The sequence below is a fragment of the Paralichthys olivaceus genome, chromosome 11, assembly GCF_024713975.1.
Source record: "Paralichthys olivaceus isolate ysfri-2021 chromosome 11, ASM2471397v2, whole genome shotgun sequence".
In the NCBI taxonomy this organism is placed as follows: Eukaryota; Metazoa; Chordata; class Actinopteri; order Pleuronectiformes; family Paralichthyidae; genus Paralichthys; species Paralichthys olivaceus.
In genome coordinates this window covers 4307939-4326470 of record NC_091103.1, presented here as the reverse complement: position 1 = coordinate 4326470, position 18532 = coordinate 4307939, and the positions used below count along the sequence as shown (strand labels likewise).

At 42.3% G+C, this 18532-nt stretch overlaps 2 protein-coding genes across 3 annotated transcripts in view; both read left to right on the top strand.

Annotated features, from left to right (window-relative positions):
• Nucleotides 1–1352: 1352 nt before the first annotated feature.
• On the top strand, nt 1353–10770 carry arcn1b (archain 1b). Of its 2 annotated transcripts, none has more exons than XR_011244485.1 (10): nt 1353–1785; nt 2950–3213; nt 5664–5843; nt 6081–6286; nt 6423–6584; nt 6817–6982; nt 7172–7319; nt 7605–7717; nt 8143–8342; nt 9070–10770. XR_011244485.1 is itself a non-coding variant. In XM_020095156.2 (10 exons), the coding sequence occupies exons 1-10, from the start codon at nt 1783–1785 to the stop codon at nt 9157–9159; spliced, it is 1533 nt and encodes a 510-aa protein (XP_019950715.2). In that variant the 5' UTR covers nt 1353–1782; the 3' UTR covers nt 9160–10770. The 2 variants fall into 2 exon arrangements, 1 of the variants encoding a protein (XP_019950715.2); XM_020095156.2 differs by having other exon boundaries at nt 7605–7713; nt 8138–8342.
• Nucleotides 10771–12694: 1924 nt separating this feature from the next.
• phldb1b (pleckstrin homology-like domain, family B, member 1b) overlaps nt 12695–18532 on the top strand; it is a 90879-nt gene continuing 85041 nt past the window's right edge. The window contains exon 1 of the mRNA XM_020094991.2: nt 12695–12853. Coding sequence (XP_019950550.2) covers nt 12827–12853 — 27 coding nt within the window. The 5' untranslated portion in view covers nt 12695–12826. The remainder of the gene's footprint in view (nt 12854–18532) is intronic.

The window sequence follows — 18532 nt, the reverse complement described above, 5'->3', positions numbered from 1 at the left end:
TTCGGCATGCAGATGGGGAAGACTGGGAACAAACAACCCACCGCTCTACCCCTCACCCACCTTTACTTTCACTATTATAAGTAAAAGTACTCACAGTATCCCCTATTCTCTAATGCTACTACATCATTCTGGCTGCATCTTCAGAATCCACTTCAGGTGTTTCTTCAACAATGTGAACATGTAACAAAATGTTGTGTAGTAGGAAGTACAAATACTTGCTCATACGAGAGGTGGAGTAAAAGTACCTGAAAATAAATTTATTTACTCAAAGTACAAAATGTTCTTGTTTATTAACAAAGTAAATGTACTTCGTTTACATCCCACCACTGGTTAATTCTGGCACTTTGGTTCTTCGTTGTTCATACACAGTTGAAATGAGGACATCTAGTGACCAAACAAAGCTACTGCAACACTGTGAGGTTTATGGCAACACCTGAAGGCCTTCGTGTCACTTGATATTGTGCTGCAGAGCCACAAACCAGTTACAACACTGTACAGCTTTTGTAAAAGGCAAGATCACATCAAACCAGGATGACCAAAGAAACAAAAGGCTTAGTGTTCTCTCTGGGCTAAAACCTTGTTGATCATTGTAATACACAGAGCAAGAGCAGATATTACTCAATAGAACCTAAGCAGATCTTTGCTGAGGTTTTATTTATTATTTTGTAGGATTTTATTATGATTGCTCAACATACATGACTGATTTGGCATTTACATTTATTGATTTCATATTTGAATAGATGTGTCAGTCAAGCAGAAGTCATTTTTAAAAGGCACATTCTGAAATATGATGTCAACACTGACTTTAATTGAGATGTAAATCTGCAAGTTGTTCAGTGCTTAAGTGAAACTATACCTCGTACACGTACACATATATAACAATACAGTTTGACACGTTATATGTTCATGTGAATGATTAATATGCCCGGTCGTAAACCTAAGTTCCTCAGCGAAGGCCTTGCTAGTTAGTTGACCTTCTCCGTTCAAGCTCCTTCTCAACATCATCCATAAGGACGTTCGTCTGGCGAGCGTCTCATCCTCTGTTAAATCTCCAAGACACAGTTTCATTGTAAACATACTTTCTCAGGGACTTCATCTTTAAATTTAAACAATTTAAACAATAATATATAAATAACTAAGGGCAAACTGAGCAAATGTATTATTTCAGAAGCTTGTACCAACCTGGTGGCCCCTCGTATGACTCAGTACCCGTGAAGTAGCTCTCAGTTTAAAAAGGTTGGTGACCCCTGGTTTTAAAACCTTTCTTTACATTTCACTTTTATCGCATCTGTTGCACTTTCACATCTACATTTCTGCCATGTGACCTTTTAACCTTTGCCTTCAGTTCTGTATTTGTGTGGATCCTCATCATTATTACCAGGTTATTATTACTTCTCTGTGTTTTCACACTGACAAGGCACGTGGATGAGAGAGGACAGCGTCCGCAGCGTGTCTGGGAGCTGATCGGAAGAAGAAGAAGAAGAAGAAGAAGAAGAAGAGCCGCCTGTGGAAGTGTCTCTCTCTCTCTCCGGTTATTTATGCAACGCCAGTGTGGGGCCCACGTCACTGGCTCCACAGTGGGCTGATCCAGCGCTGCTCTTCCGGTGGAGACGTGGCTCTGTGCTGCTGCCATATTGACGCTAGCGAGCTAACAACCGCACAGCGAGAAGTCAGCTGCACATTCGCACCTTGTTGTTCCAGAGTGATAAAAAAAAAAAAATCCCCTCCGAGCTGAGACACGCGAGACACCGAAGACCCGTCGTACCATAGCGAGGGACCAAAATGGTGAGTTTACCCCCCCCCCCCCGCCTGTGATCGGGCCTTGCAATTATCACAACATTGGCTAAACCTGGCGAAGTAGCTAATGGCTAGTCTCGGTTAGCTAGCTTGTCGAGGAGAGGAAGCACACAAAGGCTTCGCCCCGTCGGGCTGACAGCTTCGGCTCGCAGCTTCCACGTTGGAGTCAGACGAATGGACCGTCGTTTCATTCCCCGGGTGAATGTGACGCGGAGCGGGCGACACTGACCGCGCTGCTACCGCTGACGTTTAACTTAGCGCTACAAGCTAGCGCCGAGGTTAGCTCCTGTCATTAGCAGGATCCGGGGTAGATCTGCTGTTCTCAGCCGGACGACCCCATGAGCCGAATATAAAGCGTGTGTGTGTGTGTTAGTTCACTTCTCATCCTCGCTGGTTCTGTGACAGCTGTTGCTCGTTGATGTCAAGGTGAGAGACACAGTGAACTGAGCTTCAGCCATTGTCAACGTGGAATTAACGCACCAGCCACCCTTCAGGACTGTGGTGATGCAAAATGGGTTTTACGACCTGTCAGACATTAACACACAACTTAGAAAACTACCTTACGGCAGCTGGGTCCAAGTTACAGACTTACAAGTTGTTTCTGCTCATAGTGGAGGGGGGGGGGCATTTACTTCCATAGTCTTCATTCTCATCTATATTAGTTTTTAATGTTGTTTTTGTAACGTCATTTCTCCACACAGTGCCCAACCCTCATGGGTTCACAACTTTCTTGCCATGAATGTCTATTTCCCCAAGATCAAGAAAGTAAATCTGCTTTTAAAGTTTTTAAAAAGTTCCCTGCCTGGAGCACAACTCAAGTTTTCTCTTATCCTCCTGCCAGAATAATACTTAATAATAATAATAAAAAAAACACAATGTCTTGACAGGACAATAGAGCAAGATGTGAACCTTATTCTTCATTTCACAAATAGCTCACAACAAACATAATTTAACAACACATTCTCTCACCTGCAACAACAAACTCCTGTGGCATCTGAAGTTAAATAAAAAATATTCATTGTCTTTATTATTAAGTTCCTGTAGACATATAGTTCACTCTTCCCATCTGTTATCATTTGTTCACTCAAATTTTGATTGTCCAATATGTTTTTTTTTTCTTTTTACTTAATCGTGTTTTCTCTTCACCTGCAGGTGCTGTTGGCAGCGGCGGTGTGCACCAAGGCCGGCAAGGCCATTGTATCGCGGCAGTTTGTGGAAATGACCCGGACTCGTATAGAGGGTCTCCTGGCTGCATTCCCCAAACTGATGAACACGGGCAAACAGCACACCTTTGTGGAAACAGACAGTGTTCGCTATGTGTATCAGCCTCTTGAGAAACTCTACATGGTCCTCATCACCACCAAGAACAGCAACATCCTTGAGGACTTGGAGACGCTCAGACTCTTCTCCCGTGTGGTAAGAAATAACGGCATCTTCCTGCAAATTGCTGCCACATCTGCCACAAGTTGGATTTATAGATATTCAACGTTTTCTACATTTGAAACCTGAACGTAAAATGGATTATTAATCATTTAATTTAAGTGCATAAACATAAAAAAAAATCTAATCTTAATGTCATAATAGCTTTGATCATGCTTTCCCATACTGCTTGACTAGCATAGATACCTGTCCCAATATAAATCTAAATGAGGCAAACAACAAATGTACATCTTTCTGTGCATCAGTTTTACAATATTTACACCCTGTAATTCTGTGAAGTTTGCTCATACTGTCCAGTTAGCAAACTGCTGTGCACTGCCTTTCTCTTTCATTTTCTGATCAACATCTTGGTTGCACAAGAAACATGACACAATGTACACGGGGTTGATGTTTTGCGCAAGAAGTTCATATTTTCTACCTAGTGATTTCCGGTAGATTAATGCAGTTGTGTGATCTTTGATTAGCTAAAAGCTTTGGGCTGAAGAGCAACAAATGTCTGACACTATTTGAAATAAATAGATTTAGAATCTAATGACATCAGATGAAGGAACTCTCCTCTTGCAGCAACCGAATGAAAGATCTGTGGCCGTAACTTATGTTGAGATCAGGGTGCACAGCCACACTTGAGCTGTTTTCAGACTTGAATTCCAGAGGATGTCTGCAAAATTGGGTCCAGACTTAATGCAGAGGTTTTGCCGCCAGTCTTGGTTCTTCGATCACTTGTCGCTGCTGCCTGTGATATGAGCCTGAGAAGACAACACATGGGTAGTCTTACCAGCATGAATGTAACCCCCAGTGAGGTTATCATCTGCATCAGTTATTTAGGTGAGCTATTCTGACCCTGGCTTGTCCAGGATGGGCACAGATGACTGAGTGGATTGAGTTACAATGGGCCCACATTAACAGTCTGGGTGTGAGGCCCAACTTTTCACTGCCAAAGCTCACAATTTTCTTGTGTAATGGGGAGAGAGAGTGGGTGAAGACGCACAGCAAAGGGTGAGCTAGCAGGCACCACCAAAGGGCACACTTTTAATTGTGCTTCATGGGTTAATAAATTACAGATTTTAAATCTCAAGGAGGCAGATCATTAAATTACCCCTAAATAAAATGACAGACCAAAAAAACCAGAAAAACAACCGGCTGTTGACTCACCTCTGATAGTCAATATGTATTTGTTCAGCTGCCCAATTAGTGTTGATGTTCATTTCACTATGTTCTCACTTTATTTATCCTTTCATATGGAAGTTAGATTACAATCCAAAATGTAAAAAAGTGTTTTATAAGTAAAAGTAGGAGTTTACAGATTTAAGTTCAATATTGCTATGATGGATTTACGTCTTTTTTATATTTTACTTTAGGAGGTCTGGGACCAGCTTCCGAGTTTGCTTTTCATTTCCTTGTCATCTTTTGTCGCTCTGCTTGTTTAGCTCATGAGATTTCATGTCAGTAGGTGGCAGTAATTAGCTGTGGATTCACTGGGGACTGTAGATTCAAGATTCAAGACTGTTGTATTTGTCACATACACAATCATACACAGTACAATGCGTAGTGAAATTGTTTTTGTTCCTGCTACCAGAATAGTAATACATTTAAATATGAAGAAAATAAAGACTAAAACTTAAAAAACTTACAATATTTAGTAGAAGTATACACTAGTAAGTGGGTAGAGACTCATTCATGCTCATAAATCTCATTTTTGCTGGTCATTCCAGACACAACACTTTATCCATGTCAGTAACTAAATTAAATATTTCTGAAACAACATAAAACTTCCAGTATCATTGGTTTTATAGTTGCAGTTCGTTAAATGTTAAATAAATTTAATCTACATCATTTTCTCTAGTGTTGGCTGTCTGCCAGTAAACCACTGACTCTATGGTGAAGGTTTACAGTGGGTTTTTTTGTACATCTTGTTCAATTCATTTCCTTGTGAATTCAATGACAAGGAGTTTGCTTTAAGCACACATTAGTCAGACTCACTGGTCCCTAACAACCAAGTAAGTTAATGCATGTTATCATGCTACAGTCACCTTTTCCTCCCAGAAGAAATTATGAATGTCCTAAACCTGGTCCTTATTATTGGACGTCTGCCGTGTCCAATCTGATATTTATCTTCATGTTATTTAAAAGGTCTATGTATCCGACATATCTCATCTTCCGTACCTTATATTTCTTACCTTCTTATTCCAAATCCAGAAGGACAGTGGTTGTAGGGGAACAAGAGCAATCACTAGAGAGGACAGTCTCTCTGTTCTTCTCGTGACACATGATCTGTGTGGTTGTAGCAGTCAAGCTTTTAGCCTCATACAGAAATATTTTTTTCTTTTAAGTTATTCTAAAAGATCACATCTCTTCCTCACTGCAGTGTAAACATGTTTATTCTGATTCAACTTGTTGATATCAGTCTCTTTCCCCCCCCCCATCAGATCCCAGAATACTGTCGTGTGCTGGAGGAGAGTGAAATATCGGAGCACTGTTTTGACCTGATCTTTGCCTTCGATGAGATTGTGGCATTAGGCTACAGAGAGAACGTCAACCTGGCTCAGATCCGCACCTTCACAGAGATGGACTCCCATGAGGAGAAGGTGTTCCGTGCTGTCAGAGAGGTGAGATCACATTATTCTGATTAGATAATTGGGTAATTTAAAGGGACACCCTCAGGGGATAATACAAAGAAATGAATGAATTATTAATTACGTGCAATTTGCAAGCAAAAATATAGTTAACAATTGATTACTGTTGTGCAGTTTTATGTATCTATCACGTACAAGAGTAAACATCAGTGAAAATGAAGAAGGAGTTCTCTCTGTCGTAATAATCTTAAACCTGACCATACTGCACAGACCCAAGAAAGAGAAGCTAAGGCAGAGATGAGGAGGAAGGCCAAGGAGCTGCAGCAGGCGAGGAGGGATGCTGAGCGCTCCGGAAAGAAGGTGCCTGCTTTCGGCGGCTTCGGCAGCGGTGGCATGACCAGTGTCTCCTCAGGGTCCATCATCACAGACACCATCGTCGAGCCGGAGAAACCCAAGATCACCCCCAGTACAGCCAGGTACAGCTCGGAGAAGTCAACTAATTAACAGTGGTTATTGCCATTGTTTACCATTACAATCGACATGTATTCTTCTGGACAAGCTCTGTAGTCTGGCAAAAAATTGTTGAAGCCTTGTATTTCTTTTTCTTTTCAGACCAAGCGGACCCAGTAAGGCTCTGAAACTGGGTGCTAAAGGGAAAGAGGTGGACAACTTTGTGGACAAGCTGAAGTCTGAGGGTGAAACCATCATTTCCAACACAGGAAAGAGAGGCTCAGATGTATCTAAGGTTCTGCCTCCGCCAGTCAACGTAGAGAGGTACAAACACAACAGAGACTGTATATAAATCTACTGATATCCTTTTAAAATCAATACATCCTGTCCTTTCTTAACTTAAGGAGGCTTCACAGTATACATCCTGTCTATTATTTAAAATAAATGAAAATAAAATGTTATACCTTAGGTTTGTTATACATTATGATCATGCAAATTACTGTTTTTATGAATATCTGATCAAGCAGCTCACAGTTTGAATTTGTTTTTAACCAAGCGTACATCTGCGTGTGGAGGAGAAGATCTCGCTGACTTGTGGTCGTGACGGCGGCCTACAGAACATGGAGTTGCTGGGCATGGTGACGCTCCGAGTCACGGATGACAAGAATGGACGCATTCGCCTCATCATCAATAACAATGACAACAAAGGGTTGCAGCTGCAAGTAGGTCAACACACATCATATTTTGAATAAAACGATGTGGGAGGAAATCATAAAGGTTCTTTATTGACATACCTGTTACTATCACTATCATCAGTTCAAGTACCAACAGCCTCTATTATGTCTGGTGTACGTACAGCAGGTCACATGACTTCTGTGTGACAACCATGTGTCTCTATCTTCTCCACTCAGACACATCCCAATGTGGACAAGAAGTTGTTCACAGCAGAGTCTGTGATTGGCCTGAAGAATCCAGAGAAGTCCTTCCCTCTCAACAACGATGTTGGCGTGCTGAAGTGGAGACTACAGACCACAGACGAGTCCCTCATACCGCTAACCAGTACGTTCTTACATGTTCTTTATCTGGGGGCTTAAGGAGTAAAGTTGAAGTGATCCCTCTCCTCTATTTATTTCAGTAGATGTATTGTGACACCTTTACACAGTGTATTTGGATGGACAATATCATCATAAGCTAACTTCAGTAACTCTACTGATGACCAACATCCTCTGATTACCACAGTTCAGTACAGGGGCTTTGATACGGTCATAACAAATGTAGTATCACAGAATAACTGAACAGTGTCCTGCTGCAGTCTCACCCTCTTCTTATCTCTCTCTCTCTCAGTAAACTGCTGGCCTTCAGAGAGTGCTACCGGCTGTGATGTCAACATTGAGTACGAGCTGCAGGAGGAGAGTCTCGAGCTCAATGACGTCGTCATCAGCATCCCCGTTCCGTAAGTGCATCCACTACACGATGTGTGTGTATACGCTCCCAATGACTTCGGTCAATGGGTTGTTAATGCATTAAAAGTAATTGTAGTTACTCTGTTATCTGTTACAACAAAGAATCGACACCTAGCACGTCACAGGATTTAAGAAACTTGAAAATATTCTAGTTTTTATTAGATTAGGAATCTTGTCAGTGTTTGGGTTTGTAAGACTAATGGTATGTTGCTGCAATTAGTTGAATTTTAATACAAAACCATAAAGAATAGAAAATGATTTTCCTTTCTTGTGCAGTTTTATTGATTTTTACTTTTTCGTAGTGAAAAAATAATGCATCCATTACAAACATCCATAGAGAAATGTTTTGGGATATCAGCATTTTCAGTTCCGACTTTCATTCATTGATGTGTTTGTGTTTCTGATCCGCTGCAGGTCAGGGGTGGGAGCTCCAGTTATCGGTGATTTGGACGGAGAGTACAAACATGACAGCAGGCGAAACATCTTGGAGTGGTGCCTACCTGTCATTGATTCCAACAACAAGACCGGCAGTCTGGAGTTCAGCATCGCCGGACAGCCCAATGACTTCTTTCCTGTCAACGTGTCCTTTGTGTCCAAGCGCAACTACTGTGACATCCAGGTGAGTTACCGATCAGACAGGTTACCTCCCGTGTCAGGAGTTTCCGTGTGCGGAATCTTTTTCAACCAGCGTCTTCACGAATGTTTCTATCGTGTGAGTGGTGGTGCCAGAGACAGTTTGAACCGTGCAGCCAGGGTTAGGAGTTGAGATCTCAAACTTTTGCAACTTAAGCTCCAAAAAGTCTGAACCTGAATGTGTTTGACTCTAAAATGATTTCAGCTGTTGGTTAACCGTTAAGTAATTCTGTGTTAATGCATATGGCATGAACATTTCCAAAGAGTACCTTTCGGCACCTTTGTGGCAAAAAAAATGCCCCAGTGAAAAACACTATAACTGCTTTTTATTATGTCTTCGGGTTGCGACCGTACAGACGTACATTCCATTCCTGTGAACACGTTATCTCCAGATGCCTTGAGGGAATTTCCTCTGATTTGGTCGAGAAAATATTTTTTGTGTTTTTGTAACAAAAGTTTTGGTTCCTTGTGAAACTTGTCGGACAAATTAGAATACGTTTGGTCGCCACAGTCTAGATAATTAATGGGAAACACTGCTGGAACATTTGTGCGCATACAGGCAGCCAGTCCTACAACAAGTTACAAGAACTTGTGGATCAGATTTAGCCTTATGTTATGAATAGATACTGTAAAACAGTTGTAGTCACTGCTGATTGTACTCATTGATGATAAACTACTTACATGCTGTTAATTGACTTCCTTTCCCCCCCCAGGTTACCAAAGTGACTCAAGTAGATGGCGACATCTCCACTAGATTTTCTTCAGAAACCTCCTTCGTCGTCGACAAATACGAAATCCTGTAAAATATTCAGAAAAACGACAAAATCAGAAAAAAAAAGAAAAAAAAATCACCAACAAAAAAGTCCTATTCTACAGAGAAAGATTGAAGATTTCTTGCCTGCCCACCCTGTATACTATTTCAAAGACTGTGTACATCGACAGGACGACATCAGCCCTCCGGTCGAGGCCTCTTCCTGTGGTGGAGCAGAGCAGCGGTGGTGTATTTATATGTTTGTATGAGAGAGGATCATCTATATATAGAGTTAATTGAACAGGTAAAATCAACAAACTCACACACAAAAAAAGAAAAACTACACTGATGTTGTTGTGTTTGCCGACCAGAGCAGTAAAGACAACTTCAGACAAAGTAGAGGATGACTGGTAGGGGGGGGGGGGGGGACAGCAGCGGCCATCTCATCATCAGTCTGCCATGTGGTAGAGAGAGAGAGGGAGACGGAGACGGAGACCACGGACCTGAGGCCACTGTATCAGTCTCCATCAGAAAGAGCTGGTAGTTCAGATCATCCTCCACAAACTTTCTCCTTCTCACTCACATTGCAAATGGTTCATCAAATCATGAATGGGGTTCTTGCTTTCTGTTATCCATAGTAACTGCAGCATTGTAGCTGTCTCAATCATTATAAGCCTGTCGCTCTTTAATTGTTAAACTATTGTGATTTGCTCTAATGATCTCACTTCAGATTTTTTTTTGTTTTTCTCTTGTGCGAACTTTGATTTTTTTCAGTTTTTTGTAGAGAGGTAACACGTTGGTTCTTCGCTGAAATGCAAAAAATATGGCTCAGTGCTGAACGTCCTTTCTGTACTGTCTGTGGTTATCATCAGCAAAATTGTCCTTTTTATTTTTAACTTTGATATTTTTTACTGTTTGCTGTTTGATTTGTCAAATGTTTATCATTAATTTGGATATTGGAATTTGACAGTGAAGAGCAGGACATTGCAAGGGATCCTCAGCTGCAGGGCAAAGTGAATTACCAGTAAAGATATATGACATTCGCATTAATTGAATGTTCTGACTTTTTTTTTTTTTTGTAACATGAAAGCAACCACTCCTCACTTTGTCAGAAGGAAACGCCGCCATGTTTCATTCTGCTCCATTTAAGTCACTAATCAGCTCTTAGATACGACGGAATGAAAAGTTCTTTGAACACAGAAACAACACACGAGCTACTAATCTTACATCTGACATCTCGCAAAGCGTTGTTGATCTGAGGTGGGAGTGGGTGTGAGTTGTTTCGATGGTAGAAATCCATGCACACCAGGAGAGCAGGGATCAGACTGTCAGCCTGATATTCAGCCCCACGGGTTCGAGGTGGCGGAGCGACTGCTGCCGACAACCTCTGCCCATCCGCCCAGTCATCCTTTACTTACATTCTCACTGTACATCAATATTATTCAAAACAATGTTTTTCATCTTGTTTATTTTTATTTTTTTTTTCCTTTTCTTTTTCATTTGTACTCCCCAAATTTCAATTTGGCAGAGGCTCTGTGGATGTGGGGTTGAAAATGGCTATTTTGAGCATTTTTAACGATATTACTGAAGGGGAATCTTAACATTCCAGTGTACAATTAGAAAAAAGAATCTTTAATGGAATAAAATGTATTGAAAAATGTTAGTCTAGAGTTTTTCTTTGCTGGGCGGGTGGTAACTTGATTAGCTTACCTTAACACGCTGCTGTCAATCATGTCATTTGACCTTGTTTTTATAGCAAATACATTAAAACCAACATGAAATACACATTCATCAGTATGATAAGAAGTACTGAACGACTAACAGTCTATGGGAAATGTATTTGCTTTGTACTTTGACCCTCTGAGCTTGTTCCATCTGCTAACCTGGAGGAGGCCGGATTTAACATCAGGGCGCGATTGAGATGTGGGGCTTATCATGTCGTCCATCGTTTGAGGTACATGAGAGAACAAAACTTAGTTCTGAGGTCCCGGTGAGCAGCAGTAATGGAATAGAACGCCAGAATCTAAAAACTTAGCAGAAGCAGCAAATTAATTCATGACATAAATCAATGTAATTAAGCATCTATATAGATATATATATATATATATATATATATATATATATATATATATATATCAGAGGAGATCCACACTGTACAGTTGTGTACCATCTTGCTAAAAGAGCCACCAGGACACATTCTGCCTGTTAAGTCTCCAGACGAATACGTTTTCTGGATTAACTCAGTTGAAACGTGAAGTGTTGTGTCTCGTGATGACTGATCACTTTTAATCCCTCACAATGATTCATCCCTGTGAGCCGCAGGTCCGACTCTGCATCCGTGACTCATGTCTGCTCAGGTCTTTTTCACCGCAGACGTTTTGACGCTGTGTGAGGAGGTGCTCAGGTGATAACATTGAAGATGGCTCTGTTTACTTTCAGACTTCCAGTGATTAACTTCATTATTTACTCTTGTAATCTACTGGTACATGTAACGATAATGTGTTAATAATGATAAAAACACTCTTGATAAATCTTGGAAGTTGACAATTACATTTAAAAATGTTTTCTCTCAAATAAAAGGTACAGGCAGATTTTTTTTATTCTCTTTGTTGAACTCCAATTGTTGAAATAGTGCAGATCATGAATGTAAGGAACAAATCATTAGGCCTGGATTTATCCATCTCTCTGAAAAACCCCACGTAAATACTGTCCTACACAAAATAATGTTGTTTAACTCATCTTCAAGTTGTTCTTTCTGAATTGTCGAGCTCTAAATCTAAAGCTTGTTACTTGAGATATGTTTCAACACTGAAGCTGCTTCACTGACAGTCAACAAGTGACTGACTGATTGTGAACTTCGGTGGTTTTCATGCGGAGCAGACTCGTTTGGTGTGTGTGTGTGTTTTCAGTAGCTTGGGGTCTAAGGTCAAACAAACATGTCAGAACCGTCCCTCTCTTATTACTCCAGTCGGTCACACTGGGTCTCGCTGTTGTCTTAACCTCACAGATGAAAACACTTTGCCCTCCGAGGTGAAGAGGTCACAGAAATGTCCCCAAATCTTTTCCGAACATTTACACTGCAGTGATCGGTGACCTGCTGCATATGTGACTCCATTTGAGTTTCCTGGAGTGTAGATAATCCTTTGTTCTCTTATATTCTGCACATACAGATGGATTATGTGCCGGGAGAAGCAGGACCGCCCCAAAGATGAGGTGAGTCAGCTGAGACGCTGCGACCAGACAGATGGGAGATGATGGGGGGGGGGGAGCAAGCAGGCCTTTAAAAGGGTCAGAGGGGGCGAGTTCAACAGGGCTTACCAGCACCCGTATATGGACTGTGTGGCAGGGGAGGGAGGGAGGGAGGGGGGGGGGTGTTAATGGCAACCCTCCAGTCATAAAAAGAGGGTGTGTCTGTTTTACGGATGAATGAGTCGGCTGATAAGCTTTGTAAAGGGTCTCAAAGGAGGGCGAGGGGCGAGGGGAGAGCAGGGCGACACTGGAGCAGACACTGTTGTCTTTGGCACAGTTAAACACACAGGGTGCAGGCAGACAGCTCGCACTGCAGAGCACACGGTGACTCAGGCTGGGTGCTGTGATTGGATCTGGAATCAGAGGATCTCAGCTGATTGGAGTTTTGGTGGCGGCTCTTTTTTCTGAATGCAGCGTGGAGCTGGGAAAGTTTGGTGTCGTGTCATACTCGGTGGAGTCTGAAGTCAAGGATGATGCTCAAGAAAGTCAGATTCAAGGTAGGAGAGTTCAAAGTTATCTCATCTGCTTTTATCTGTTCTTTAAACTGTTGTGATGATTAGATTTCATAAGGTTGTTACAGACGTTCAGCTGGAGGACTGTCCACACACTATCACCGTGTAGCTTCTGTAGAAATCCTCTTTAGAGTCAGATCAAAGTGACAATGTTCAGTGGAGGGGCCTCTCATGTAACTATGATGTGACATTGTCGTAAAAAAAAAAAACCCTCCATCTTGTTGCTCTCAGTCTGAAGATCCCAGCCAGTATCAGCTTCGTTAATCTTTTCCTGTGGATGCTCCAAACTCCTAATGACTCTTTCCTGAGGACACTGATCCGTCTCACAGGACGTGTTGTGTACATTTCCCAAGAGATTTGGTTGAAAGATTAAAAAAAAGAAGAAAAAAAGAAGAAGAACCATCAAAATCCATCAAACTTCAAACCCATCGACTGACTTGTGATCTGTTAAAGTAAAGATGAGAGATTCTTCCTTCAGAGACAGAGACAAAAACACCATGACGGAATAAACAGTAGGAAACTCTGATAGGTACTTATCCAATCTCTGGAACCACTTTACCCACGTTAAATAAGACTTAATCCACCTGTAATCCACAAGCTTTGTGTCGCATCCTCCTTAAAAAAAAAAAAAAAAAAACCTACAGTGAGCGAGTGAGCAAAGCTCTGCCGGGCCTCTGCTGGATTTCCTTCATCCGCAGCGTTTGCCTGCAGTTCAAAGAGAGAAGCTGCTGCCTGCTGCTCAGGCTGTGTGGTGACACTGAGGCGATAATTACAGCATCAGAGAAGCTGCAGCTCCTTCTTCTCACCGTCCTTAAACACGACTGTAAAAGATTTACTGTCGTCACTAATGTGGCTATGAAACAAGAGACAACAGCTACTGACGTTACTTATTATTTCTTCAGGGAAAATATGTTTCATTCCCCTGCATTGAGTACAAATACTATATATATATATATATATATATAAACTATATTGTTTCTGTATTTGCACACACGTTTTTTCATGTGCTTGTTCCATCATTGCACCTTTCAAAATAAAAGTCACTGAGCACTTTTAAGACATCATTACAAAACATACACATATCAGATTTGATAGAAAACATCGAATTATCTTAAAATGTGATTTGTTGAGTGGTTACACTTTGTAGCTACACTTGCTTTTTGTTCTTTTCCCTAATTCCTAAGAGTTCAGTTTTAATTCTCACTATATTCTGTGCGTTGTTTTCATTATAGTCTGGACACTATAAAGTAGAAGCTGGCTACTGACGCCCAGCGTTGACTTGTGTAAAGAACAAACTGATGGACTGGTTATTGTTGCTGTGGGGGGTGGGGCGGGGGCGGGGCGGGGGCACAGCGTGCAGGGAAGTGTGAGACACCGTTATTTGGTGTTGATGTCAGGAGCCTGATAATATGCAGTTACCGTAAATTCAGTCAAATGACACAGAACGATCAAAGTCTCTTAAGCTGAAGTCGTCTAATGTCACTTCCTACAACTCTCACCTGTTGCTGCAGCTGCTCCTGTCATCCTCTCAGAGGTGACACTTTTCCCACGCGGTGTGTCGACAGCAGCGAGAAACAAGTGAGAGTGAGAGAAGCCAAGTCAACACAAACTTTGAGAGAAAGAAAGAAAGAGTGAAAGAAAGAAAGAGTGAAAGAAATGTTGGCTACTCTATATGTCAGAAAGTTACGCTGCCTCACACAGGATACTGGATGAATTCTGTATGTGTCTGTGGAATGTCCTGTGACTGACGATCAAACTGTCCTCAGCAGCTTTTTGTTTGGATCTCTCCTCACACGGCTCTGCTACATTCTGTCTGTGAACCTGCGAAACAACAGCTTCTCTTTGACGGCCACAGTCACTTCAGGGTTTCCAGTGCAATTTCTGAAGAAGGATTCTCTTTTGTGACTTGGAATATTCCCTGAGACGGCATTTCAATTTTCGATAAATAAAAACCTTTTAATGTCCCGTCACTTGAGGGGAAAAGAAGGGAACTTATTAACGGCAGTAAATGAAATATAACAGAGGGTATGAATGCACTCGCTGAAGAACTAGATGACAGTGATGGTCATTTTTAGCCACTTTGGAACGATCATGAACTTCACTTTGTACAAACACAAGATCAGAAAATGTGAACACGCTAAATTAAAAAAGATAAACAGAACAAACAGCATTAAAGCAGCAAAGCATGTTTTAATTATAACTGTTAACATGTACGCTCGCCAACATTTGCATTCAGCTGAAATAGCCACCGTGTTTAAACAAAGCTTTTCTAAATTAGCCACTCAGCTCATATAAGCTACGGGATGTTTTACTGTGACAAACAAAGATCTGAAACCCAGAAGGAGGAGGGAGAAGACGCACGGATCATTGAAGTACAGATAAACTGAATCTCTCTTCTTCGTAGCCATCATGAATGATAATAACTCAATAATGTGTTTAAAGCTGCTGCCTCTAATTTCTCCTGTGGGCCACGAGGCAGCATGCGTCCGCTGCACTAGATGGCGCTAGTGATCTGCTTTCCACCTGTTTCCTGGCTCAGACGCGGCCCGATAAAGAAATGATGCCTGAAGCTAAACTCTCAGTAATCCTTTGGAACACCGAGGCTCGCAGACATGTGTCTATTATTAAAACACTGCTGGCCATTGTCGGAGACAGGAACAACATCTCAGCGCTGAAGGACGGAGCATGACATGAAGCTTGACGTTGAAGTCATTGCACGAATACTCGGTCACTCAGCAATAGTGTTGTTCAACAAAACAAAGCCGCAGCTTCCTTCAGTGTGGCCCCGGGCTGAGGGGGCAACACGTGGGAGTCTGATCCACCACCCGTCATCTGCAAATACATCCTGGCAAAAAATGATGACCCATTTCCTTCAAGTCTTCACAGTACATTCCTCCCCCCCCTCTGCCGGCCCTGAATCGCTTGGTAATTGAATTTTCCAGCCCGGTCGACAGTATCCGAGGCGTGCAGAGACGTCCAGGCTTTTTGTTCACTGAGTGAGTTACTCCAATCATCTCAAAGGATCAAGTCAGCGCCCATCGAGGCCTTTGATGTTCATAATGAGCGCTTCCCTCAGCTCAGCCCTGCAGCGCTGCACTGTATGTTTCTATAAAGGCGTTAGGATTTGAATGGGTGCGTGGGTGCTGCCGCGGTGCAGGGGGAGAGAGGGGAGGCGAACCCTATGTGCTTTTCATTAAAGATGAAAGCAGGGGGAGCTTTTACTGTTTCAGACCTCTGTTTATGCTAAGTGTGAGGGTGCGTGTATGTGTGTACACACATAAAAGAGATGTTTACCTTTGACACCCCCCCCCCCCGGTGAGTTGTGGTCACCTGGGGGCTCGCGGTGGTGAGCGGAGGAGGCTCAGTGCCACATTGGCGAACGTTTGTCTCATCCAGACAAGACGCTTTAAGGGAAATCGAAATTGTAAATTCACTGCACTCGTCTTAAAGCTGCTCAATCATGCAGATATTTAGCTGAAGTTTACATTTCCACCTTCTGTGGATAGAAATCCCACAGGTCACACCAGTCAGCAGGGGCTTAACGCTCCAGTTACAGATATCCATATATTACTAGTGTCTACTGTGACAGATGTCACTTGTTGTGACTCATTTTGACCACTAGTAGTGCCACAGAGCAGCATTTTCATCTGTAGTTTCCTGTAGTTTTCTTACGGACTGTATATAACACCGTCCCTGGATACGAACTCTGACATCCTGTGCTGAAGTACAGAATCTGCACTGTGGCGATCAGGTGATAAATCCAATGTGTTTATCGAACTTGAGGCTAAAGTGTGTATATCGGTTTCCAATGGTCGTGTTTAAAAATGGAGCGTGAAGGGGCGAAGTGCAATGACTCACACAAATGACAGCACACAACTCTACACCGGGGTTTTATTTATGAATTACTCCAGCAGGCGGGCTTTTGTTTTCACCCAAAATAGTAACCAAGTGAATGTATTAATCATTTATTTCAAATCTATTAATAAGTGTTTTTGTTGACGCGTGATTGGCCGATTGGATAATTGGATTGGAACGAGCACCTGTACCGGAACACTGCCCAAGATAATTACAGCCGACACACGTCACACAACCACGCAGCTGGAAAAACTGAGGCGGTAACTGACATTTCAGCTCAAGATGCGTCGCTGTAGCTGAGCGGTTAAATCTGTGAGTAGGTGGTCACGGTGGGAGGCAGAGCTTCGAAAGTAGAGAGTGAGAAAGACATCTCAGTGGTGATTAACACTCATGTATGCTCATATATGTCCGCAGTGAAGATTTCCCACCGGCTGCCAGATTTGAACAAACACGTTGAACATGTGGCTCAGTTTGGGATGTTCGTCTCTTTAACAGCTGTGTGATTCAGGCTGACAGACGAGTGTGCTTCGTATAAATCACGTTAAATCCCACCAAGGCTCACACGACTGTGAAGCATGTGCAGTTTGTCATACAACTCAGAAATCAAGCTTTTCCAGATCAGGACACTCGAGGCATTTAGCTGTGAAGTGTTTTTTTTTTACTCACTAAAGTGAAACGCAGCAGTTTCACCAGGAGTTTAGTGATTCGGTGATTTCACGCTGAAGAGTGTCTGGACATTTGCATCATGTTTATGAACACATAAATCAGTAAATGTTCTCTGTCAACAACAACCGGGAACAAAAACAGATTTTCATGAAGTCACTTTGCCAAGTCACAACTTAATCCACTGTAGCTGCAGTGAGAATGAAAGAATGCGTGAGGCCACATGAAAGAGATACGTAACTTCCTGCCGGGCCCAGTCATCTTTCCTGGATCTGAAGATTTTGTTTAATTTATCAAACCGGACCGACAGTGTGATCGCTGCCTGACGGAAACAGTGTCTCTCCACAAGCTCTTCATGAGATAGTAACAGTAATATGGAAGTCTGGAGCTTTGTGACGGTGCATTTTTCAGGTATCAGTTAATTTAACTGAAATAATGTTTAATTTTGTTGGAATAGGAGTATTTTACTTTGTTAGAATCAAAGATCTGGGCCCATATACAGAGTTATGAGAGGCCTCCTGCAGCGACTGTGAGTTATCCTCACATCATCTCTCTCACCTCATCTCCTCTCTTCTGTGTCCAGGGTCAAGAGTGTCACAATATTCTTTCCAATTCCTTCATTCTGAGACTGAATCTGTTTGTGTCAATTCAGATTTTTGACTCTCTGAATGTAGATTTGTCAGTTTTTGCACAAGGCCTCTGCAGACAATGTCCAGTGCATGTTCAGAAAATGGCGTTCAGAATAAGCAGCTTAGGTCTGACAGAATAAACGTCTGTTCCCCTCACTGTATGCTCTCAGCGCTCAGCGAGTCTGGTTTAAGGTTAACATGAGCAACACAGGATTTCTTTATCCAGAAGAATGAGCGCCTTGTGCACCGTGTTGGGGCGAGGCAGACCGGACAGGAAAACTGGGAGAGAGAGAGAGAGAGAGAGAGGTCTGTGTGTTCAAGCAGTGTGTGTGTGTGTGTGTGTGTGGGTGAGTGAGTGAGTAATGCCAAAGGAAAGAGAGAGAAAGAGAGAAAGACACCAAGCGTGTGAGTGAAGAGATGGAGTGAGAGGGAGGAGACCAGCAGCAGCCAGACAGTGTGTGTCAGCAGTGTCGGCCACATGGCTTTAGCCAAGTGTGTGTTATGACCGTGAGAGACA